The sequence below is a fragment of the Clinocottus analis genome, unplaced genomic scaffold (assembly GCF_023055335.1).
Source record: "Clinocottus analis isolate CAN_PGR_092001 unplaced genomic scaffold, fCliAna1.0.p SCAF_12, whole genome shotgun sequence".
Classification (NCBI taxonomy): domain Eukaryota; kingdom Metazoa; phylum Chordata; class Actinopteri; order Perciformes; family Cottidae; genus Clinocottus; species Clinocottus analis.
Genome location: NW_027175843.1, coordinates 10,424,238 through 10,445,561, shown reverse-complemented (window position 1 = coordinate 10,445,561; position 21,324 = coordinate 10,424,238). Strand labels below are relative to the sequence as shown.

The 21,324-nt window shown below is 39.3% G+C and overlaps 3 protein-coding genes across 9 annotated transcripts in view; 1 reads left to right on the top strand and 2 right to left on the bottom strand.

Annotated features, from left to right (window-relative positions):
* Positions 1 to 2,981, bottom strand: part of pde11a (phosphodiesterase 11a) — a 29,381-nt gene extending 26,400 nt beyond the window's left edge. The window contains exons 1-2 of the mRNA XM_068572601.1: positions 1,868 to 2,981; positions 1,069 to 1,227 (exon numbers count right to left, since the gene is read on the bottom strand). Coding sequence (XP_068428702.1) covers positions 1,069 to 1,227; positions 1,868 to 2,656 — 948 coding nt within the window. The 5' untranslated portion in view covers positions 2,657 to 2,981. The remainder of the gene's footprint in view (positions 1 to 1,068; positions 1,228 to 1,867) is intronic.
* Positions 2,982 to 4,319: 1,338 nt separating this feature from the next.
* On the bottom strand, positions 4,320 to 5,905 carry LOC137782885 (cytochrome c iso-1/iso-2-like). Its single transcript, XM_068572582.1, has 3 exons — positions 5,811 to 5,905; positions 5,049 to 5,225; positions 4,320 to 4,951 (listed from the first exon to the last, which is right to left on the bottom strand). Exons 2-3 carry the CDS (start codon positions 5,218 to 5,220, stop codon positions 4,806 to 4,808), a joined length of 318 nt encoding a protein of 105 aa, XP_068428683.1. The 5' UTR covers positions 5,221 to 5,225; positions 5,811 to 5,905; the 3' UTR covers positions 4,320 to 4,805.
* A 1,777-nt stretch (positions 5,906 to 7,682) lies between these two features.
* Positions 7,683 to 21,324, top strand: part of osbpl6 (oxysterol binding protein-like 6) — a 33,155-nt gene continuing 19,513 nt past the window's right edge. For 5 of the 7 annotated variants that reach the window (XM_068572107.1, XM_068572109.1, XM_068572105.1 and 2 more), the window contains exons 1-2: positions 7,683 to 7,990; positions 15,238 to 15,483. In XM_068572107.1, coding sequence (XP_068428208.1) covers positions 15,337 to 15,483 — 147 coding nt within the window. In that variant the 5' untranslated portion in view covers positions 7,683 to 7,990; positions 15,238 to 15,336. Of the gene's footprint in view, positions 7,991 to 8,127; positions 8,407 to 15,237; positions 15,484 to 21,324 lie in introns of those variants that run through there. The other 2 variants (XM_068572102.1, XM_068572103.1) reach the window with 2 other exon arrangements.

Below are 21,324 nucleotides of genomic sequence, written 5' to 3'. Positions count from 1 at the left end.
TTATATATATATATATATATATATATATATATATATATATATATATATATATATATATATATATATATATACATATTAGTTCAGCGTGGACCCATAATGAAACAAATTATTTGAACATTACAGCCTGTTTATCGGACAACAGGTATGCAGTCAATGTTGCTTGTGAAATATTAATAAAGGATGCATGAGGAAAATATAGATGTAAAGGCAGAGTATTATTCATCTTTAAATTAAAAGATGTTCAGCAATGAAGTAAAAACAAAATTGAGAGTAAGTCTGAGCATCAGGTCACAAAAAGGTTTGAATGTAATGTCCCATAGCATGTTCAATGCTTGCCTGTAACTGCAAATCCTCGCATAGAACATATGAGAGAAATACCTTTGTTACTTCAGAAAATTCATTTGTTTTATGAAAATATTATATCTGCTATTGCACATATTTGTGTTGGTAACATTGCAATCCAAAATGAGATCGCTACAGCTATGTTGTGCTTGTGTACTACCGAAATCATAAAACCATACCATCTCACAGTTTACTCTGACTAAAACATGTCAGACATTATCTGTGAACAATGAATGACTGTACCAAATGTTGTGTAGATTAATTATAACTGAAAATGGACATTTTACATAAATCCCAAATTGTCAACCTGGTGGCGCCGCGAGAGGAAAAGTCACAGGGTCAAGGGTCACAACAATTTACCCACTGAGCATGTCTGTACAACATGCCAGCCAACTGCCACTGCTTTCACTGTCGTGCCCCATCACAGATGTGTCTAAAACTGTGACCAAACTACAAGATTGTCAACTATGTGGTAACATGTTGGTGTTGTTTTTTTTATATGGAAGTCTGTCTTTTAAATGTGCAGAAACCGAACATTTTTTATGGAATGAGATGATAATACATGCTTGTAAGTCAAGACAACGTTTGAATCAAACGAAGAAAGACTAACGCAATTATCTTGATTCATTCTGCACATGCCAAGCAAGCAGTGGGACACATATTGTGTTATGAGAGAACATTACCGCCACCCAGCATTGAAACTCATTACTACGATAGTGAAATTACCTTTTCATCATCTTCAGCGAAGAGTTCTCCACTTGAAGTCTTGTTGATGGCCTGAGCAACCCCAATGATTGCTCCATCACTGTTGTGAATGGGCATGCACAAGAGTGACCTGGTTTTGTATCCTGTCAGCTTGTCAATTTCATCACTGAACCGACGATCCTGCAAACCACAGGGACAGCACAAAATTAAAACACAATGTAAAAACTTATAGTAAAAAAAAAATCCAGTTTCCCTTTTTCCTTTTAGATGATGGTGCAATGAAATGCACAACTCACCAGGAGTCTGTGTCTTCCAAACCACAAAGCCTATAATAAATACAATATGACAGACAAGTGTATGACTTGAAGAAGTCAGCTCTTGATGGACATTAGAGCAACATAACTTTTCATTGATATTCTTCATTTCTACTGTAAACATTTGGTCTACCAAGAACAAGTGCTCTTAGACTTTTCTTACGCTAACAAAAAGCTCCTGGCATCATGAAGCAATTGCATGTCCTTGCAGCTTTATTATCATTTAGTATCGTCTTACTTTCTTACAATCAAGGTAGAAAGTGAAATTTGCCAAGACAATAATGAAAACTCTCCTCAATTAAGTATTTTCATTACTCAGGGGTGTTTGTGTGAAGCTAACACAAGCTGTTGGTGTTGGGTTTCCATTGACGATCAATTAACTGTGTCAGATAAAATGACAGACTGAAAGTAAAGAATATGTCTTATTGTCTGAGTCTCTCTCTCTCTCTCTCCTTCTGTGGCTCATGCACATGCACGCGCATGCACGCAGAAAGAGGAGCAGGCACCTGATAGGCGTCAGAAATGTTCACTGTCTCTCCGTGTTCAGCCACATATCCGATGATTCCTTTTCCCCACGGCACTTGAACTTCATCTGAATTAATTGAGGGTAAAACAGTGGTACCTGCGTGCACATCAAAGAATTTGGACACTAGTGTCTTCTTGTTTCCTGTTCCCTCCACTAAAAACAACGAGCACCGGTCTGCATCGACCATAATACAAACAAACACCAGGATTTTGTAGCTAAGACTCGTTAGATCCAAGTCGTTAGATATGTCTTTTACAAGCTCCAGGAAAAACTCTCTTTCGTTGTGTTCCTTGAGGTAATACTTAAAATCCACGGCTGTGGACGGGTACTGGGGGATGTTGACTCTGGACTCCAGCAGTGCGCTCAGGATGTGCGCAGTGGTCGGGGGCAGAGAGCTGGCTTTCCTCAGTAGAGCTCTCCTCCTCATGCTCGTCAGGGGCTCCTGGGCCCTGGAATTTACATGTTCGTCGTACGTCCTGTTGACATTCATAGCCTTTGATCTGGCGAAAGTTTTGCGCAGCTCCTTCTGCGAGACTCTCCTCTGCAGGCCATCGCGTTTGCTCGCCCAGCTGTCCTTACACGCGCTGCCCTTCTCCGCTCTGGGCTGGAGGAGAGCTGCAGCCGCCGGACTTTTGCTCGCCTTGTGATTCTTGAGCCATTTCTCCACCATGCTATATTTCCCCTTTCTGTTCAGGTAGTCCTCGAATAACTCGGGATGCGAGTCCAGAAAACTTTCCACGTCAGAGAACACCATAGTTGGCACTGCCATGCCTGTTCTTCAGATGGTCCTCAGTACACCGAATCCACGAAGTCGCGCAGAGTAATACCATCTATAAGGCTTTACTGAGAGTAAAGTATAGAATCATATGAATACCATAACTTCCCAGATGCATTATCCTTGGAGCCCCTGGCGCTCCGGCTGCATATCCAAGAGAAGGATGGAGACTCCCTTTGCGCACCAGCATATTCCTCCACAACATGTTCACGCCATTCACTCAATTTAAGAACATCAAAGCAGATCCAAGCAAAGACAATTTAGGCTCGCGTGGACTGTCACAAGCATTGAATAGCTCACGGAGAGCCACTACCGAGCACCGCCGTCGTATAGGTCTTCTTGTGAGCAAATGACGTTGGCTGTGGTTGGCTCGATCCCGCTGACGCTGGCTTCGTCATACAGACAGGAGCTCAGCTCAGGGTTGCTTCGGCAGTCATTTGAACCGTTTGTCCTCCTTTAAGAGGCGCTGTAAGTATGATGGTGATGGTGCTGAGGATGATGATAATGAGTGTAAAGTCATCTATCATCTTTTCAGCATTCATACTAGATCATGCTTATTGTAGATTCAGTATAAAAATATGTACAAATTGTGGATTAAAGAGGCGGATGTTTTCTCATTGATGATCATTACTTTCAGCAGTAATGCAGTGCTCCACCAGGTGTGTAAGGCTCTTGAAAGACAAAAGAGCCCCATGTTGTGCAATGTGTGAATTTTAATTTGATGAAATTATACTTCAGCTGTGTCTACCATGATGTATTATATGCCATCCCCAACGAGGCTTTAGTGATGGCAGTGCTGGCTGACAGGAGTGACCACATTGAATGACTGTTGCCTGAAAAAAAAATGTGTGTGTGTGTGTGTGTGTGCGCGCGCGCGCGCGTGCGTGTGTGTGTTTCAGATACTGCAACTCGACAAAATATATATTTTACTAGCCTCAAACCAATGTGTAAATGTGAAATATGCAGTGCTTTAGCTATACAATGTAATAATGGAAAGATTTTTATTGGTAGGTAGTGGGTGTCAGAAATTATAATTCGTTTTAGTCCATATTAGTAAATGTGTGCAGATGTGACCTCTGGACGCTAGAGGGAGCTATACTCCACAGCATTGGTATACAGACGCAAACCAACTCTGATGGAGGAAACAGTCTTATCTTCCGTCATGACGCTCCTTGTCCAAAGATCTCTTTAAATTTAGGCTACATTCGAACATTTTGAAAAAGGAAAGAATCACAAGGAGTGTTAATAAAAGTAGATATAGAAAGCTCTGATATTTGCTACTAGCTCACGACACAGGTCAAACACGTTTTTGAAAAAAGTTTTATTTAATAATTGTACCAGCATATGTCTACCAGCAGTTTACCAACAAATGCACTCCAACTGTTAGACATCTTTAACACAACATCGAGTCTCCTCCAACTTTTACCAAGACAAAACAACATCAAAAATGGGCAACATTTTTACCAACAAAATCAGTTTGCAAATTTAAATAGGCTCTTTAAAAATACAAATATGAAGTCACTTTATTGATAGAGGGAAACACTTTCTTCGACAAACTATTCTAGAGTATACTGCTTTAATTTGGTTAAGAAATCTAGATGAGCCAAAACTGTAGAAACAAGAACATGATTTCAGCCATGAACATCCATACCATGTCCTTCATCAGAATGTTTATTTAAAAAACTTGATACGGAGCAAAGATTCACTTCTCGGAGTATTGTGTCAAACAAATTAGAAAAATAATTAACATGCAGTGTCTACTTATCTTGAACATTGAAAAATGACACGATGAAAGACTGTTGAGGGATCATCAAACTGGAACCAGATATGGAATATTCGTTCTTGGACCAGACAATTATTAAGACAGCTTGATTATGAATCAAGAAACTATTAAGACAAAATCATGGATGGCCACAAGCAAACATAACACACAGCTTTCAGTCCCTACATTTTGAATACACAGTATGTTTTAATAATTTATGCTAGAAAAGGAACCTGTTAAAACCAGGGGATATCATTTTCTCCACAACAAAGGAGGATCAGAAACCGAGCTACAGCTGTGACAAAGATGGACACTCATCATGCCGATACCAGTCAGAGATTGATTGCTATTCATGTCTGATTTCAACAGAAAGACAAGTCTTTATGAAGTTGCAGACTTAAGGTACGCTATGAGGTCAGCTCGTTCGTTCTTCTTTTTGATGCCAGCGAAGATCATCTTCGTTCCTGGGATGTATTTCTTGGGGTTCTCCAAATAAATCATCAGGGTGTCTTCATTCCAGGTAATGCCTGAAATCCAAGTGAGCAAACAGTGAAAAATTATGTTTGAGCCAGACAGCATCATTCCTTGGACTATTAAAATACCGTGAACTTGCAAAGTATTTACCTTTGCTTTTGTTGGCATCGGTGTAGGAGAAGCCCGGGGCCTGGCCGGTTTTGCGCCCAAACAGACCCCAAAGATTGGGCCCCACCTTGTGCTTTCCACCCTCCTCCACAGTATGACACTGGGCACACTTCTGGACAAATGCCTTCTTACCTTTGTTCAGGTCTACAGGCATGGTTTCTAACACGGAAACAAAATACACACCATGTCAATAATTACTAACTCACATTGAAGTACTTCCATTCGGCTAATCTAATTATTCTGACAGCATTATATTTTTTATGAAAGCTGTATCCCCATTCAGCCACTAGGGGGTAGTCTAAGTTGCATAACTGGGACTTGGCATTGTTAAAAAACAACTTTAGTTTAGGTTAATACACAAGCAGTAACGTAATGTTTCCTCTATACGTTTACTGTATCCGTGATATGATGAATAAACAAAGAAAAAGTCGCATACAGTAACTTAAACAGGCTTCTCAAAGAATAGTAGTTGCCAATATAAGTACAAAAAAACAAACAGATGTAAGATTTGTAAAAATTATCTAACGTAAATGATATGGGGACATTTTCGAGTAAAAGTAAGAACTGATTGTAGTTGAGAGGTCAAAGAAGACTTTTCATTCTCTGGAAACAGCGTGACACACCGGTAGAAGACCACGTTTTACACGAGCGGACGCAGCAGAGACATATTTGAGTCGTATGGAAAGATACTTCATCGGGAGCCACGACCAAAAACGCTGAAGATGTTTGTACTCACATTCTTACCTTTTCTCGAGTTTTATTCACGGGACTTTTCGGGAAGTGATTCCGTCGCTTCGGGCTTCCTACCGGCTCGGTCACAAGTGGTTGGTGTACGTGCTTCCGCCCTGTGGAGTTACTCCCGCTAATGCGTCATCAGTCAGCTGACCTGTTTCATCATCCTCAGCACGACAGATATTTGTTCAAAGACTTCTGTTTTCAAATTGCGCAATGGAAAACCTCCACATCCCATATAGTAACTGCTTCTTTCTGATATACCAAAATACTATTAAAAAAAAATACAAACATATTTTGTCCTGCAATGTATAAAAAACAGAGCATAACATTCATGTTATGTCCTACTAGACACTGCAGCATAATCATAAACATTATCTGAGACGTGCCTTGTTTCAAGGTGCAGTGACTGGGATTTGCAATCTCGTCAGTGCAATGTCGCACGTAATACATTATCATATGCAATGTCATGGACACATTAACATCTAGTTGTGTCCTGGCATACTGCTCGAATTGATAGCAGAAAATGTGTTGTCACCTTGAAAAGTGACCTCACAGACATGTTCAGCAGGTTCTACCCATACAGTAATCACATTTATCCAATCCCCCTGTTGGTAAGACTAAAAATTAGAATATCCCATCATGACAAGGTGAATTATGGCGATGACAAGTTGTAATATCTGAGGAAAAGCTGGGAAAAATTGAAAAAGCCAGCCATAAAATCTGATACCCAGCCATTTTTGAGACAGACACTGGCAGATGTGAATAGTTTATGGTTACCCGTGCTCATATTCTGCCTCTCAAGTTACTTTAGTATACTCTTCATCTCTCAAGTTACTTTTGAACATAACATATTCCCTGCTGTGTGTGAAAAGCCCTGGAGTGCTGTGCATAAGTTTCCAGATACATGGCTCTGCCCCTGTAGCACCCACACTAATGAGCACCAAACTATCACACACAGTTACTTGTCATATACTCTCTTTTCCCAGACTTCAATGAATAAAAACATAATCTAATACTGGTCTGCTTTCTTCCCTACATTCAATATTACAGCGTAATATAATAAGCATAACGCTGAGGTCACCCCGTGTCACCTCTTACATCACAAGGCTGCTTTTCTTTCTATCTCTGAAGGCCAGTTGACCTTTGGTTCCTACTCAAATATGTCATGCAGTCATTGCCACATATCCTCTGTTTTCAACATTAACATAAGTATAGTCAGAGGCTAGGGGCTTAATAGGTTAAAAAATAAATAAATGTGTAAAGTATTACTGCCAATTTAAATGTAACATTAGTGGAGTAAATGTTAAACTATTACATCCTGAAACGTAATAGAGTAGAGAATTAAACATAAACATAATTACCCAAGAATAGTGCTTGTAAACCTCCAAATCGCATATAGCAGGCATAACAACAGCACTTGTGTAAATGTACTGATAATGTTATTTGATGTTGTCTTCTATGATTTAAACAGTGTACTCTGAACTTATCTGGGCTGCAACTAAAACATAATTTGCTCAAGTAAAGCAGTAAAATTACAAAGTAAAAATACTCAGTACACATACGACATCCCTGTCCCTGGACCTCACATCAGATCAGGAAAAACTATACCCCCAAAAATACCAGAAAGAAAACCTTCACAATGCATTATATTTTATACAATGACATTGTTTTAAATGATAAATCTTGAACTGCACATAAATACAGAAAGTGAAGCAAATAGCGTATAGTAAGGTATGTCATTGATAGTGTTGTACTGAAGAAGGGAGTTTAACGTCACAATGACGTTGCCGCTCCGCGTCCAAGCCCTGCACTGCTCCGCTCCGTGTTTTGCGGCCAGCCGCTGTCCGCTCTGTTTGATCCACTCCTGCGATTTCTTCCCGCTCAAAGCCGATCTTGCTGCAGGGAGGAGCGAGCGGAGTGCGGGTGAGCTGAGCCGAGCATCACAAGCCCCGCATTCAAGGAAACGGGCAAACACAGCACTTTTTTCTGCCCCCTACTTTCCATAATGTTCTAGCCCCCCGAGCCGCACACGTACTATATATCAAGAAACATACTTATGTGGACGTGGATCCTTATGGGAGCCGTTTGTCTTTGAGGAGCCGGGAATCTCTGCCCAGTGAAGGGAGACCCCCCTCGATTGTGTCCTGCGCCAAGAACTGTAAAGACATGGTCATTACACCGCATATGTGGTAAGGCAATACGCTTTTTTCTCTCCTCATCTTTCTGTCGAAGGCCAGTCGCGTTTTTATCGAATACAACCACCATGTCATGACGGTGCTGTGTCTCGTGTACGTGTTAGTGTTTGGGTCCAGCCGCTCAGACCGAGACTCCGGGCGCCTCATCCTTTTGTATTTGCATCCCGAGTGAATCACCGAGGACCGGTAAGACATTACTACCTCGCTACCGACTTAGCTAGCTACTGCTCGTCTGACACCGGGGGGGAAGGAGAGGAGAAGAGATGAGATGACCCTCCGACCGTGCATCGAAACGTGCGTATTAACCGTCATCACGGGGTCTTTATCACGATGTAACAGCGCTATAAACATGGATGCTGCTCATGGATGCTCAAACGGCCAGGAAGCCAACTGTCACGGACTTTGATGAGGTAATGCGTCACTGACATGTTCACCTTTCCAACTCGAGCTACGTGGTTTCTCCCGTATATCTAACCTTTATATCTGAGTATTATTGACGCACGTGATCTCCGCTCATTAGCCGTTATATTCATTAGGTCTTTTGTTGTCATTATGTGTCAGATGCTAACTAATTGAAAGTTAGCCAACTTCTGTCACTGACATAATGGCTCCACTATATCACCCTGTCTCCCCTTTTTTTCAACTGAAGGTCAGCCAGTGACTTTGCAGTTGTTTGAAATAGCCACGAATCACATAAATTAAAGAGCAGCAGAGGGGAAGCTGGTGTATTTGTATGTGGCCAGTGGACATGCTTCCTTGATGTTGCTTTGATGATTGATTTTTCTGGTATCATTCTTGGCCCGGCCTGAAGAACTCTCCTGCTGAAGGTGTCCCCGTACAATTTAAATAAAATCATTGCAGGGCTTTGAGTGCCTTCTCGTTGATGGAGGGAGATGGAGCAGCCAACCTCACTGTGACGATCACAATACTGGGCAGATTGTCCTTTTTCTTTTCTTTTTTGCCACGTCATTAATATTGACAATAAGGAGTAAATCAGATAATTGCTCTTTCTTACTCATTTCATTAGCCGACACATTCGAGCACATTCAATATATATTGCTTTGAGGCAAGCAAGGCCTATGAATCAGGCCTATCTGCTCCTTTGATTCACGTAATGACAGGTTCTTGATAATTGTTCATTCTCTTTTATGTTTTGGTTGTTAATTATTTTTATTTTCCGAAAGTGTAATGCATGGCATCACTCAAAATGTAGAGATAGCGGTGTCAAGTTCAACATGATTTTGTCTTGTTACCTCACGTTATACCTTTATTAGAGTATAATGTCTTCATCAAAACTCCTTTTAACACATAATAAGCCAAACATTTAAAAAATCTTGACAAAAAACTTTGCAGTGACTTTGTCTAAATAACATTCAATATAAAGTAACCAAATCGTGGTTCACACTAGGCAACAACTGACCGCTCTGAACAAGAATTCAGTGCCAACTTTCAGTTCCTAACAGTTCCCAATATGGGCACAAGTCAGTCAGGACTTAAAAAGTATTGCAGTGTGAAACCCGGCTCTACCTATGATGTAATGTGTGCAGCGCAGGATAAACTGGCTCTGTCCAGTTAGTGTTGTTATAAAAAAAGACAGGCTTACTTTAAAGAGATGTGCTTCCAGATGTCACACAAGATCTACACCCTTTAAGCTATTGCACACCTATAGGGAACCGGTCAAAAACGCTGCTGTCAATATCAATATGCATTCGCAGCTGTAAACTCAGACAATAGTTGTCTTCAAAGATGATGTAATACAATCTTCGGACACAGGTCGGCCTTTAATTATGCAACAGAGAGGAGAGATCAGTAAACTTGGTTCAGGGCAGATTGCTGGTCGATAATGTGGTGTTTTGGGTGGCTTGGATGTGGTGACAACACAAACATGAATGTCCTTTTCACCCCCATTGAGGCACAGTTACCATCATGCTTCATCGTGTTACATGTTTATGATGAGTGGTGCAATTAACACCCGTGTGGCTTTACGTTTGACTTGCACGAACCGCAGCAACGTAGCTAACGCGTTAGCTGTTTGTTTTCTTCTTGTTATTTTTCCTTGGTGTGTTTGGCTTCGGGTCTTGCACTTCTGCCGACACATGGGCTGTCTAAATCTTCAGATCATTTTCTTCATCCCTCAGACTTCACAGGGCAGGGCAAACAGATAGTGGGATTGCTGTGCTCTCTCTGTGACCCACATCAGGACAGATTATAGCTACTGCTTTATTTCTGATCCCAGGGAGAAACTTGACTTCTTTTTTTGCCACCACTCCGTGAGGTAACACCACATATTCAGCTCCAAAAAAAGCCCTGGAGCCTGTAGGAATTTAGCATGCCGTTCAAAGACATTTTGAGCAGAGCAGATTGTTGTTATTACAAGTGATGGTTGTCTCTACGTCTACTTGTTTAAACTTTACACCTTTATTCTGTTAGAGTAAGACGATAGTTGAATCATTCACCATTATTTTTCATATGGTCACACAACTTGTAACTTTGTTTGCAGTCATATTTCTGCACCTAGGTATTGTAAGCACCAAAGTGCTCACAATACCTAAAAAAAATTACTTGATTTCTCAAAATGGACCTCAATATCCTCCTGAAGGTCACTAGATTTTATGCTCAAAGGACAAAATATTATGAACTATCAGTTGTCATGTGCAAAAATGCTTCAAACTTTTTCATTTGCTCAGTTGATGCTGAGAGATAAGGAAAACTTGAAATATTGTGATACTTTTGGCCGAACACTGTAACATCGATATAGGGGCGATATAGGGTTAAATATGAATGCTTTAACAAAATATTTACACAATTAACTAAATTAATCTGACAACTAATTATCAGAGTTGTTTACCCAACTTGTTCTCGTAAAGTCTAGATAAATGAACATTGCATATAAACATATGGCCCTACATTTCTTTTATTTCTACATGATAATCAGTTCATTGAGCTGGTCAGAGGTATATGATTATTTTCTGATTATATGTGAATAAGGACTCCCCTTTGTCCAGGAGTTTCTTGAAACATCCCAACCACATTTGATTGTCTGAAACGCAGAATCTGAGAGGAGTTTCAGCATAAACATCAATAAAAAAGATTTGTTACATATTTGTTATTTGTATACGTGCATGACTCCCCATTATATTGGAAAATAATGTTTGATTTGAACAAAAATCAATTGAATTAATTGAATCTTTGTGTATTCATTGTTTTCAAATGTCTATTCTCCATAAAGGAATTTGAGTACTTAGATCTCCAGTAGATTCTGTATGGCGGTAGCTTAAAGCACCATACTAGAGTTTTTGAAATATGAAATGACCCACAAACAGCTCCTTAATGAGCCCTTTTTCTGTCCTTATTGTCCCGCATGACACATTTTGCTTGCAGCAGCGATACATCAAAACAGAATTATCAATCCCATTACAGACAAAAAAAACCACACTCTCATGTAACAAAGGAACCAACACAAAGTAAAAGGATAACCCAAACCTCCCAACAAGAATGATTGGTCGATGAGTTGTTTGTCAAACCAATTATAGGATAACTCAATATAGTGCAAGTGTCAGTCGTGTTTGGTTTGACTCTGTTCGTGAGGTCTTAATCAGGTGCTTAAGAAGTGTCGTAGTGTCTACATGGCAGGGCCTGCAGTCCTTCTACCTAATAGACCATAATCATGGTGACTGGATTTAGAAGATTAAGCTCGTCATGACTCATCAAGTCCTGGTCAGACGTTCCCCAACATCTAACCTGGTCTGGTATGGAGTAACACTTCTGGAAACAGCAGTCAAAACAGACACCCATTAGTGTCTTCAAACTAAGAGTCCAGCGTTTGTGTTTCCTTATTCATCAACTGTTTACAATGACTGGTTAATCTTTTGGCACTATTGGTTGACATTACAAAACCTCTGCATTGTTTTCCGTCAGTTAGCCATAAGACAAAGAGTCGAAGGAAAACAATAATGGCCAATTTAGTCAGTTAATAAGAAACATTTGGCTGTTTAAGCAATTTTGTATGCAACATTAATTATAATTCAGTTTTAGACTGTCCGGCATAACAATACACTTAATGAAGTTACCTTTGGGCTCTTGCACTCTTTTTTTAGATCAGTTTAATGAAGTTATTGAGAACATAAGTAGCAGATCAATTCATCACAAAAATCATTGTTTGTTGCAGTTTTTTACTAAATAATGAATGCAACATGTAATGTATGTTGACAGTAGTTTTCACTGTTACTTACCACTGATTTATATCCGGCATTTGGCATCTTTTCATCTTTTCACATGCTGCTGAAAGGAATCAAAATTCAAGCTTTCAAACTAGTTAGAACAATGTATTAAAATAGCAGTAAAGTGTATGATTAAAGTACTCCTCTCTTCTGCTTCCTTATTGGGTCAAGGAGAGTGGATCTATTAAATAGGCTAAGTGGAATACTCTATCTGAATGGACTTAGAGGCTTGTTACAGTAGCTTAGATCCTAGTTGGCTTAATACAGGGCCAGGATGATGACGTTGCAAAAGGATCTGAATAATAGATTATAGAGTGTGAGTATACTGCACGGTTGCATGTGAGAGTGCATACTGCTCTTCAGTGGTTTCAGGGAGTTTCCTTAACACACGGGAGAGCCTAATACACACACACACTGCAGTTAAAACCACAGGGTGCTCCAGAGTTGTATTCAACGAGTGAACACAATCACCTGTATCACTGCCTGTTGATAGTCCTGCACTGCCACATTGTAGTCTTTATCAATCCTTAGGGTTATGTTTTTGGCTTTATCTCGTGTTAAAATAATATAAATGATTGTATAATATGTCAAAACATTATGTAGAATGTACTATAAATGTGGACAATTTAGTCATATAGATTTGTGTCATGATAAGAGATTTAGCTAGAGCTACATTTAACAATTATTTTCTTTATGGTAATCAATATCAAATGTACTAAAATAGCAAGACATATCCATCCTAATCTCCTAAAACCTAAAGTAATAAAATCAATTTCATTATATTTTCTGACTAACAGTCCAAAACCCAAATATATTCAGTTTACTATCCCAAAAGACAAAAACAATCAGCAATTTGTCACAATTGAGAAGCTATAACCCGGATGTTTCACATACACATGCACATTACAAAGTTTGCTGCTGTAATCCTGCAAATGCGGGACTAATAAAGGAATATCTAATCTAATGTAACTGCTTAAAAATGTTGTTTAATCAATTATTTCATCAAGTATATTGATACAATTTCTGTTTATCCGACTGTACCGATGGAGCATAACCACATGTTTTGCCTAGTTGCAACTATTTGAAAAAATAAACAAATTGATCATAACATTGTATTATTGAGTAGATACAAACGGGCTGACAACGCTGCTTGTCCTGCCATCCTACGGCACTTAAACCATATGAACGCATCAACGCTTTTCTCCATACACAATTCATTTTGGAGCTGCTGTTCATTGTGAAAGTAAACTCAATGACTCTTACTTTTTGTTCATTATATCCATATTTTGTCTATCTGTTTTCACATGTTCTTGTGTGTAGGTATTTAATGAAACATATTGTGCTATTTGTCCTTTGTAAAGGTCCAATAAGATCCTCACTATCTCACCAAGTGTCCCATTTTAAAATGAAAACTTAATTAAACAGGGGTTGTTAATCTGTTTGTTTTCCACTATATTGCAATCGATGTATGTTTTGTCAGTGCTGAGACAATTACACAGCACCACTGCAGGCAGTATTGTGGGTCTCCGCATGGAGCAACACAGTGCCATGACTAATGACAAAATTCAGCACTACCCCCTCTCTATCTTGCTTAGCTTAACATTAGGTAAACCAGGAATGTAAAACATGTATGAAATAGTATATTTACACAAAATATACTACATACAACTGTAACTTTCCCCAAAGTTTGCATGTGGAAGACACTGAACCCTCAGTTGCTCCCTGGGTGCTTCACAGCAGCACACTGCTCCTTAATTACTAAGGATGGGTTTGAAATATATTTCCCCACTGTGGGACTAATAAAGGATTAATTATTATTATTATTATTATTATTATTATTAATAATACAGACTGAGGTTTCATAGTTTAAACCACTGGATGACATTTTTCTGGGAGCCTTGGCTTGTATGTCATGAACTGGAAAAACAGATTTTTAATTTAAAAATTTTCTGCAGTGAAGGCAGTGAGTACGGTGATCTTCGACTAGTGCTATTACAAAGATGAAGGGTTGCAACCAACAAATAATCTGCAGATATTGTTCTTTAGTCTTAATTTGGTCTGTAAAACATCAGAAAAATGTAAAAAATGGCACTGAAAAAAATTCTAGAGCCTAAAGGTAACACTAAAGGTAATACTCTTGCAACTCTCCACTTGCTTTGTGCTTCATATAGTAACCTGTACGAGTACTCGTCATTTCAAACATCATCCTGACAGTAAAAGTTATCCCGAGGCTGTTATATAACACAATACGCCTCTTTGCAAACTTGTTGGCTTGTAAAACCATTTGAGATGACATACTAGCCGTCAAGGCTCTCGCGAGGTACAACATCTGCAAAGTATTTCAGAGATGGAGAGAAAATGTTCCCAATACTTAAGACTTCTACTAACCTTGACCTCATGGATGTGCCACAGCTAGGCAGAAGGCTAACAATATGCTGATCATTTTATCATAATATTTTTGCCAAAAGGTGCCAAAAATAAAGCCCAGCTTCAATAGACTAATCAATTATCGAAATAGCTGCTGATCAACTAATCTACTAAAAGTTGCAGCTCTATGAAGATGTACAGTTTGACGTTTACCTAAAGCTAGTCATCGGTGCACAGTTCAAGATCCAAGTCAAAGTAGGTTAGAGGTGAACAGATCGGCCCATTACTTGATTTGTTGATAGAAAATGATACAATATCTCAAGTTTCAGCTTCTCAAATGGGAGGATTTCCTCCACCAACCTCATAGCAAACAAAATGAAAGGCTTATCCAGTAACACACATATAATGAGGAGTATCTTAAAAACCCATGCTTCAAAGAATGTCTCACAGCGTCTTGACTGAGCATCTGTGAGTGGGATTAACATATTTAAATTGATGGAGGATGGTTCGGGAAGCTTAGGAAAGGCCCAGACACTCATTTATTCAAGGAGTAAACTAGACTAGGAGTCGCTTGACGAATGATCGTGTGTGGGGAGAGAATGAGGACGGCAAAGTAGATGTGGTAATGTAACTTCCTGATCTTTTGTTTTTCAGATGAACAGCAAGCAGTGAATGTGAGAAACCTTCAGAGGATGCGCCTGATCTGCGGGGCTCAGTGTTGAGGGAGATACACAGAGCTAACTGGTGCCCACCATGTCTCACCACCAACACTACCAGCGAGGCCCTCATGGCCGCACCATGAGCTCTGACGATAGGAGCTCTCCGCCAGTAAACAAGAGCTCCACGCCGGTTCACAAGAGCGCCTCCTCCTCTTCCTCTTCCCAGCGAGACAGTCGGCAGGTAATTGGAATTTAAGTGGAGTTTCTAGAAATAGAAGCACTTTGAATGAATCTAAGTTGAGCAGTGGTGATATAGGCAGGAGTGAATATTATTTTTGGTTGCTGCAGTCTTCTTTCAGTGCCATCCTCTTGTGAGACTCGTGAGAGTTTATGCAAATGGAAGGAAACTGCCAGGAAATAGTAAAGCGTGGAATATGACTTCAGCAGTTTTAGTGTGGCGGGCAAAAACAGTCAAAAACTATTAGTTGATGACTTAGTCATTTAAAAAAAAATTAATAGCTGCCCCAAATTTTCTCTGCAGTTATTTTATGTGTGCAGTTAGTGGTTTCTTTGTAGGATTGTCCTCGACTGACTTTGTGACTAAACGGAACAGAAACTTACATTTGTATTAATCTTGCAACATGTGTAAACAAGTTTTAATCTGCCTTCCTGTTTGGTCAAAGTATACCGTATGACCTCAAACTGTACAGATCAATTCACATCACAACATAAACACGGTTTTGTCAGTTGACAATTCCAAACCAGATGAACGCTTTCTCAAAGCAATTGACAGAAACAGAAAGGCAGCATTGCGTCATGCAATTATACTGTTGACTCAAAGCCTGAAGAAAATGGACAAATACTAACAATTTATTTTGCTAGGTCTGTCGGGAATATCAGTTTGGTTTCCATCACAACACAGTCTTATTCAAGGCTACTCACGGCAATATTACTCTAACATATCTTGTCAAAGATCCATCCAGTTGTCCAACAGACAGATTATTGATCGTTCGGGCAATTAATCAGGGGTTGTGACGCCCCCTCACACGAAACACCAAACACAACCAATCTGGAAGAAATTCATTCCAATTCTACTGATTCAGTGTTTAAATTGTTTCTTTATTGTTCTAATTCCCTGATGAATTTAGCAATGCAGAACATTGTTTCTGATACTGACAAATGATTAATAGTTTATTCTCTCTGGAAAGAGAAAAGACTTATAGACTATCAACTGATTTGATAACTAATTGTCCAAGTCAGAGCAGCCATTATTCCCTGGTTTGTAAGTGAAAACCTTGCAGAGGCGCCGTAAACAATGAGGTTATTTCACAGTTGACAGGACAAGTGCTTAAACGTAGCCCCGGCAGTAAGCCGTTTGAAGCCCCCAGCCCGCCTTACCTCACTGAGCTGCTGTCTCACTGTGGCCGCGCAGAAACCGGACACCGAAACTGGAGTCTCTGACATCACAGCTTTTCCGTCGGCACAAACAAGGTGATGCATATTTCATGAGCAACAGGCGGTGCTTGGTGCTCTGCTGAACATGTGGCACGCTCTGGTATGCTGTGTGGCAGTCGAGCTTTGTCCATGCCGCGGGAGATGGATTCTGAGGAGAAAAGGCAGTTGGTCTGAGAAATGAGGCCGGTTTGAAGCGACGGCCTGCTGCTTGACGAGATCGGCAGTTACCCGTCTGTTCATTGTTAATTTATTTCATGTCACTACTTGCTTTTGATGACAAGGCCTCCATGGGTGAAGGGTCTCAGCATTTCATTTCCCAGCGGTGCCGTTATTTGAACTCTAGCTAAGTCTGAGAGCGAGGTTATCTACCGGCACCTCTTCTCTTATACATCTCTTTTAATGTGTTTAATGAAGTCAGGTACTATCCAAAGAGGCAGCCGCTAGCAGAGAAATAAAGTCTTTGTCAAGTAGATTCCCTTGAATTTTTCACACCAACTTGATCAAGACCTCAAGATAGTCAGCAGCATATCATGAATTCAGAATGAGTTCTTTATTGTTGCAGCGGTTTTGTGTTATGATCTCGCAGTGCTGGCTAAGTGATGCGGCGATGTACCTGAGGGTGATCCAGACACTTGATCTGTTTACTACAGAGGCAGGTACACGGTTCAAAAACAGTTATAGTTACAAATCTTTTTCCATTCAGCTGCCTCAGGGTTTTAGCGCACAACCGTTATAAATATGGACAAGGAAATAAAGGGCATGATGAGTACAGTTTAAGAGACTGCTCTAAAGTCACAGTAAAATGGAAGAAAAGTGTCTTTAGCCTCTCAGTTGGCATAGCTTAATGATGAGGCGTGATACAGAGCTATAGAGGGCTGTTGCTCTCCACCCTCACATCCCTCACCCGCGCTAGATGGTAGAAAAAGTTTTGATTGTTATCCCTTCATGTTGGTGACAGATTCAAGAAAAGGTTTTGTCTGCCTTTGCAACCACAGTTGAAAGCTAATAGATTGACAAAGCAATCCCAACACAAGGTATTTTTAGTAGCTGTTCTGGAGCTTTCTGTTGCTTCACACTGTCTTCTTTGGCAGATTGAGTTTTCTATGTTTTCATAGCTCAAATATCTTTTTTTGTTGGGTGGGAATCTAGAGGCACGTCGCAATGTGGTTATAAAACGATTAGTGATTCATCTCGGTGCATCATAGTTTTTTCAATGGATTTTTTTGTCACTGTGACTTTCTGCTATTTTAAAACACTGCATATTTGTAAATATTTATTGAAGGAATTTACTCCCATTATCTTTTATTAATTAAATATTAGTAACAAATAGAAGAGATGTGTCAACTGGAGGGTTACATTTCCAGCACTTCAAAGAGAACCAACAATAATATCAATCAAATAGTGCCTGTAGCAGCATCCGAGTGGTAAAAACACAGAATTCAGCATGTTCTGAATCATTTGACATAATAAGCTGCCATTAGTTACAAATACATAATGCAGAACAATACAGCCAATAAGCATTCAGTTCTCATACAAAAATATGTCCTTCGGGAACACACTACCATCCGACCCGCTTTCCTCATTGACTCCAGGACTTTAGCTTTGGTTTGGTTTGGTAAACAACACCAATAATAGGATATTTGTCGCAAGTGGAGGTGACAAGTTGCTGAGTGTTGCCAGATTGGTGATGGAGAAGTATCGTACCAAAGGCTCAGAATGGTTGTATTTGGAGGATAATTATCGTGCATCTGGCAACCCTGAGATCGGTCGACCAATGACAGTTCTCTCTACAGTCAGAGCTCGCGCAACAAGGTGGAACATAAGATACCGTTTCCACAACTTGTAAGGGCGTAATAATAACTAGTTTGTGAAAGACCCAGAGAAACACAAATATCCAACGAGGTAAAATCCCGGACGTTTTTGGAATCCCTGCCGGGCGCATTTTTTAGGTCTCGAAAAGAGGACATGTCCGGGAAAAAGAGGACATCTGGTCACCCGAGGTAACGGCTGAAGCCACGCCCCCTTTGTTAATGATTCACCCAACAATCGATTAAGGCAATTTCATCGAATGCCCATCCCTAGTATCGAGTCATAATCGCTCGAGAGAATCACGATACATCTAAGAATCGATTTTTACACGATGGCTTAAACATTCCTCGAAAACTGGACTTTATTATTATTAGTGAATATAATTTATTGATTTGTGAGGAAATCTCCAGCATATTTATTTGTCTCTTTTTAATTGACACAATGCCAAGTTATACTCGCACATTCTTTGTGTGTGAATCTTAATCACAACGTTTTCTGCATCGCCGTCTGCTTGGTGTGCTCTGGATGTTGTATAGTGGGCCGGTGCTGAAGAGACTATGCAGTAAAATACATCTTACCCGGGGACATCCTGGGGAAACACAGTAGACGCTGAGAAAAGACCTGAGCTGACTTGGCTGCACCTCAGTTTCTGAGGAAAAATGAGAGCGTGGCATTTTGTTGGGGGAAAGCCTTAAATGAGTTCCAGGCCCCATTTTACAATCAATATATGTCGCTTTCCCCTCCGCTGACGACTGCTGTTCACTCTGGAGATCCTCATGACAGCAATTAGAGGCACCACCTGCAGTAAGCACATACACACACACGCACACACACACGCACACAAACGCACATGCACACACACACACACACACACACACACACTTTGTGGGTCAAGACATTAAACTTTGAATCTTTGAAAGGATGTCACTGCAACTATCCATTTTTTCCCCTCGCTACTTGTCATTTCCTGGTTAGATAAAGTTTCGGCTTGGAGATAGTAGGAGCAATAGATGAAGTCACGCGCTGCTTATGAATTGCTCTATGGTCAGATAATGTCTGTTTTTATGTAAATGACCACAACAAAACTAATGTCAGTGTAGAATGAAAGAATGATGGAGCACATGCACTGACAGCAGCATCAATCAGTATCTTCCCTGTTCTGTACAGATGTATTACTTTATTTATTCTAGTGGTTATTATATTTTCTAATGTGATAGTTTGACATGTTTGATAATATACTTTTCCTCAGCACACAGCAGACCAATTCAAAAACAGAAGAGAGAATAGAGAACAGAAATAGACAGACACCCCCCCCTTTCTAAATCTTTTAATGTGAGGAGAGTGTGCCTTATTGTCTGATATAGAAATGATGTCGTGTACCCCTTTCTTGTCGGTTGTAAGTATATATATATATATATATATATATATATATATATATATATATATATATATATATATATATATATATATATATATTAAAACAAATTTAACCCCAAGGCAAAAAGCTACTGTTTCCAAGATCAATAATGAACTTACATATTTCATTAATAACACATCCAGAGTTACCTCTCCTCTTCCTCAGTTTTCAAAGACGTTTACATTGAATCAGCCTCAGTATCTCGCCGACAAGTCAGCAGATCACACATGTGGACTTTGGGTGTGTAACTGAATCTGTGGTGTTCACGCAGAGGATGAGTATCTCAGGGTGATATCTTCTCACCCATTAGGCCAGTCAGACACTGCAGTGAAATCCATCTTCACAACAATGCCTCTGTGGTTATTAGTTGCTGACATATCATTGTCGAGTGGTGATTGTAATAGAAGAGGTGGGAACATTTTACAGTTATTCGATCAAGAAGTACAGTATTTTCTTACACAAGTACAACAAGAGACCACATACTCAGATCTGAGACTTGAATTATTTAGTGTTTGGTATTTTGTAGAGAACACATGTGATGACGCTAGCTGAATATACTAGACTGAATAATATACTGAATGGTCATCTGAAGTATTAAGCAATTTACTAATTTACCACCACCACCTCTACCTTTACATGCTATCCTTCACCCCACCTACTAATCATCCAACTTTACATATAACCTTTATTTAATCAGGTCATCTCTTTAATATTAAGTTCTCTTTTGCAAGATAGACCTGCAGAGAAAAAGAAAACATAACCAGCAGTAATAACGAAAATAACGAAAGGACACAAACATATGACAATCAAGGAATATATATATATATATATATATATATATATATATATATATATATATATATATATATGTATATATATATATATATATATATATATATATATATATATATATATATATATATATATATATATATATATATATATATAATCCAGAGATACTTAACTTGTCTTGCAGTTTCACCTGTTTTGCTTTCCGTACGTAGCTTGTTGCTTAAAATAACCTGGCCTTTATTTCTTTATTTTGGGTAATAAATGATCTATAACGCCAATGAAAGCTTAAACCGATTTGTCTATTTTGTTACTTTTATCACTCTTGTTATTACATCATTACGTTTTATTGGACTCGACTAACCGTAAAGTAAAATAAGATAAGATAATCCTTTATTAGTCCCTCCGTGGGGAAATTACAGGATTACAGCAGCACTGCTCACAAGTAAATAAGATAAAAAGAATCAAGTAATATGAATAAACAGTAGAACGGTAATAAAACATATACAAAATTAGCAGTAAAAAAGAATATTAAATATACAGATGGAATAAAAATATATAGATGGTATAAAAAATATACAAATGGAATAAAGAATTTGTATAAAAGTACTT

Excerpts from the sequence above, each read along its gene's own strand:
- LOC137782885 (XM_068572582.1), bottom strand. The coding sequence starts at position 5,220 with ATGCCTGTAGACCTGAACAAAGGTAAGAAGGCATTTGTCCAGAAGTGT. Across the intron at positions 4,952-5,048 it reads CGATGCCAACAAAAGCAAAG|GCATTACCTGGAATGAAGAC; the intron begins GTAAATACTTTG and ends CTTGGATTTCAG.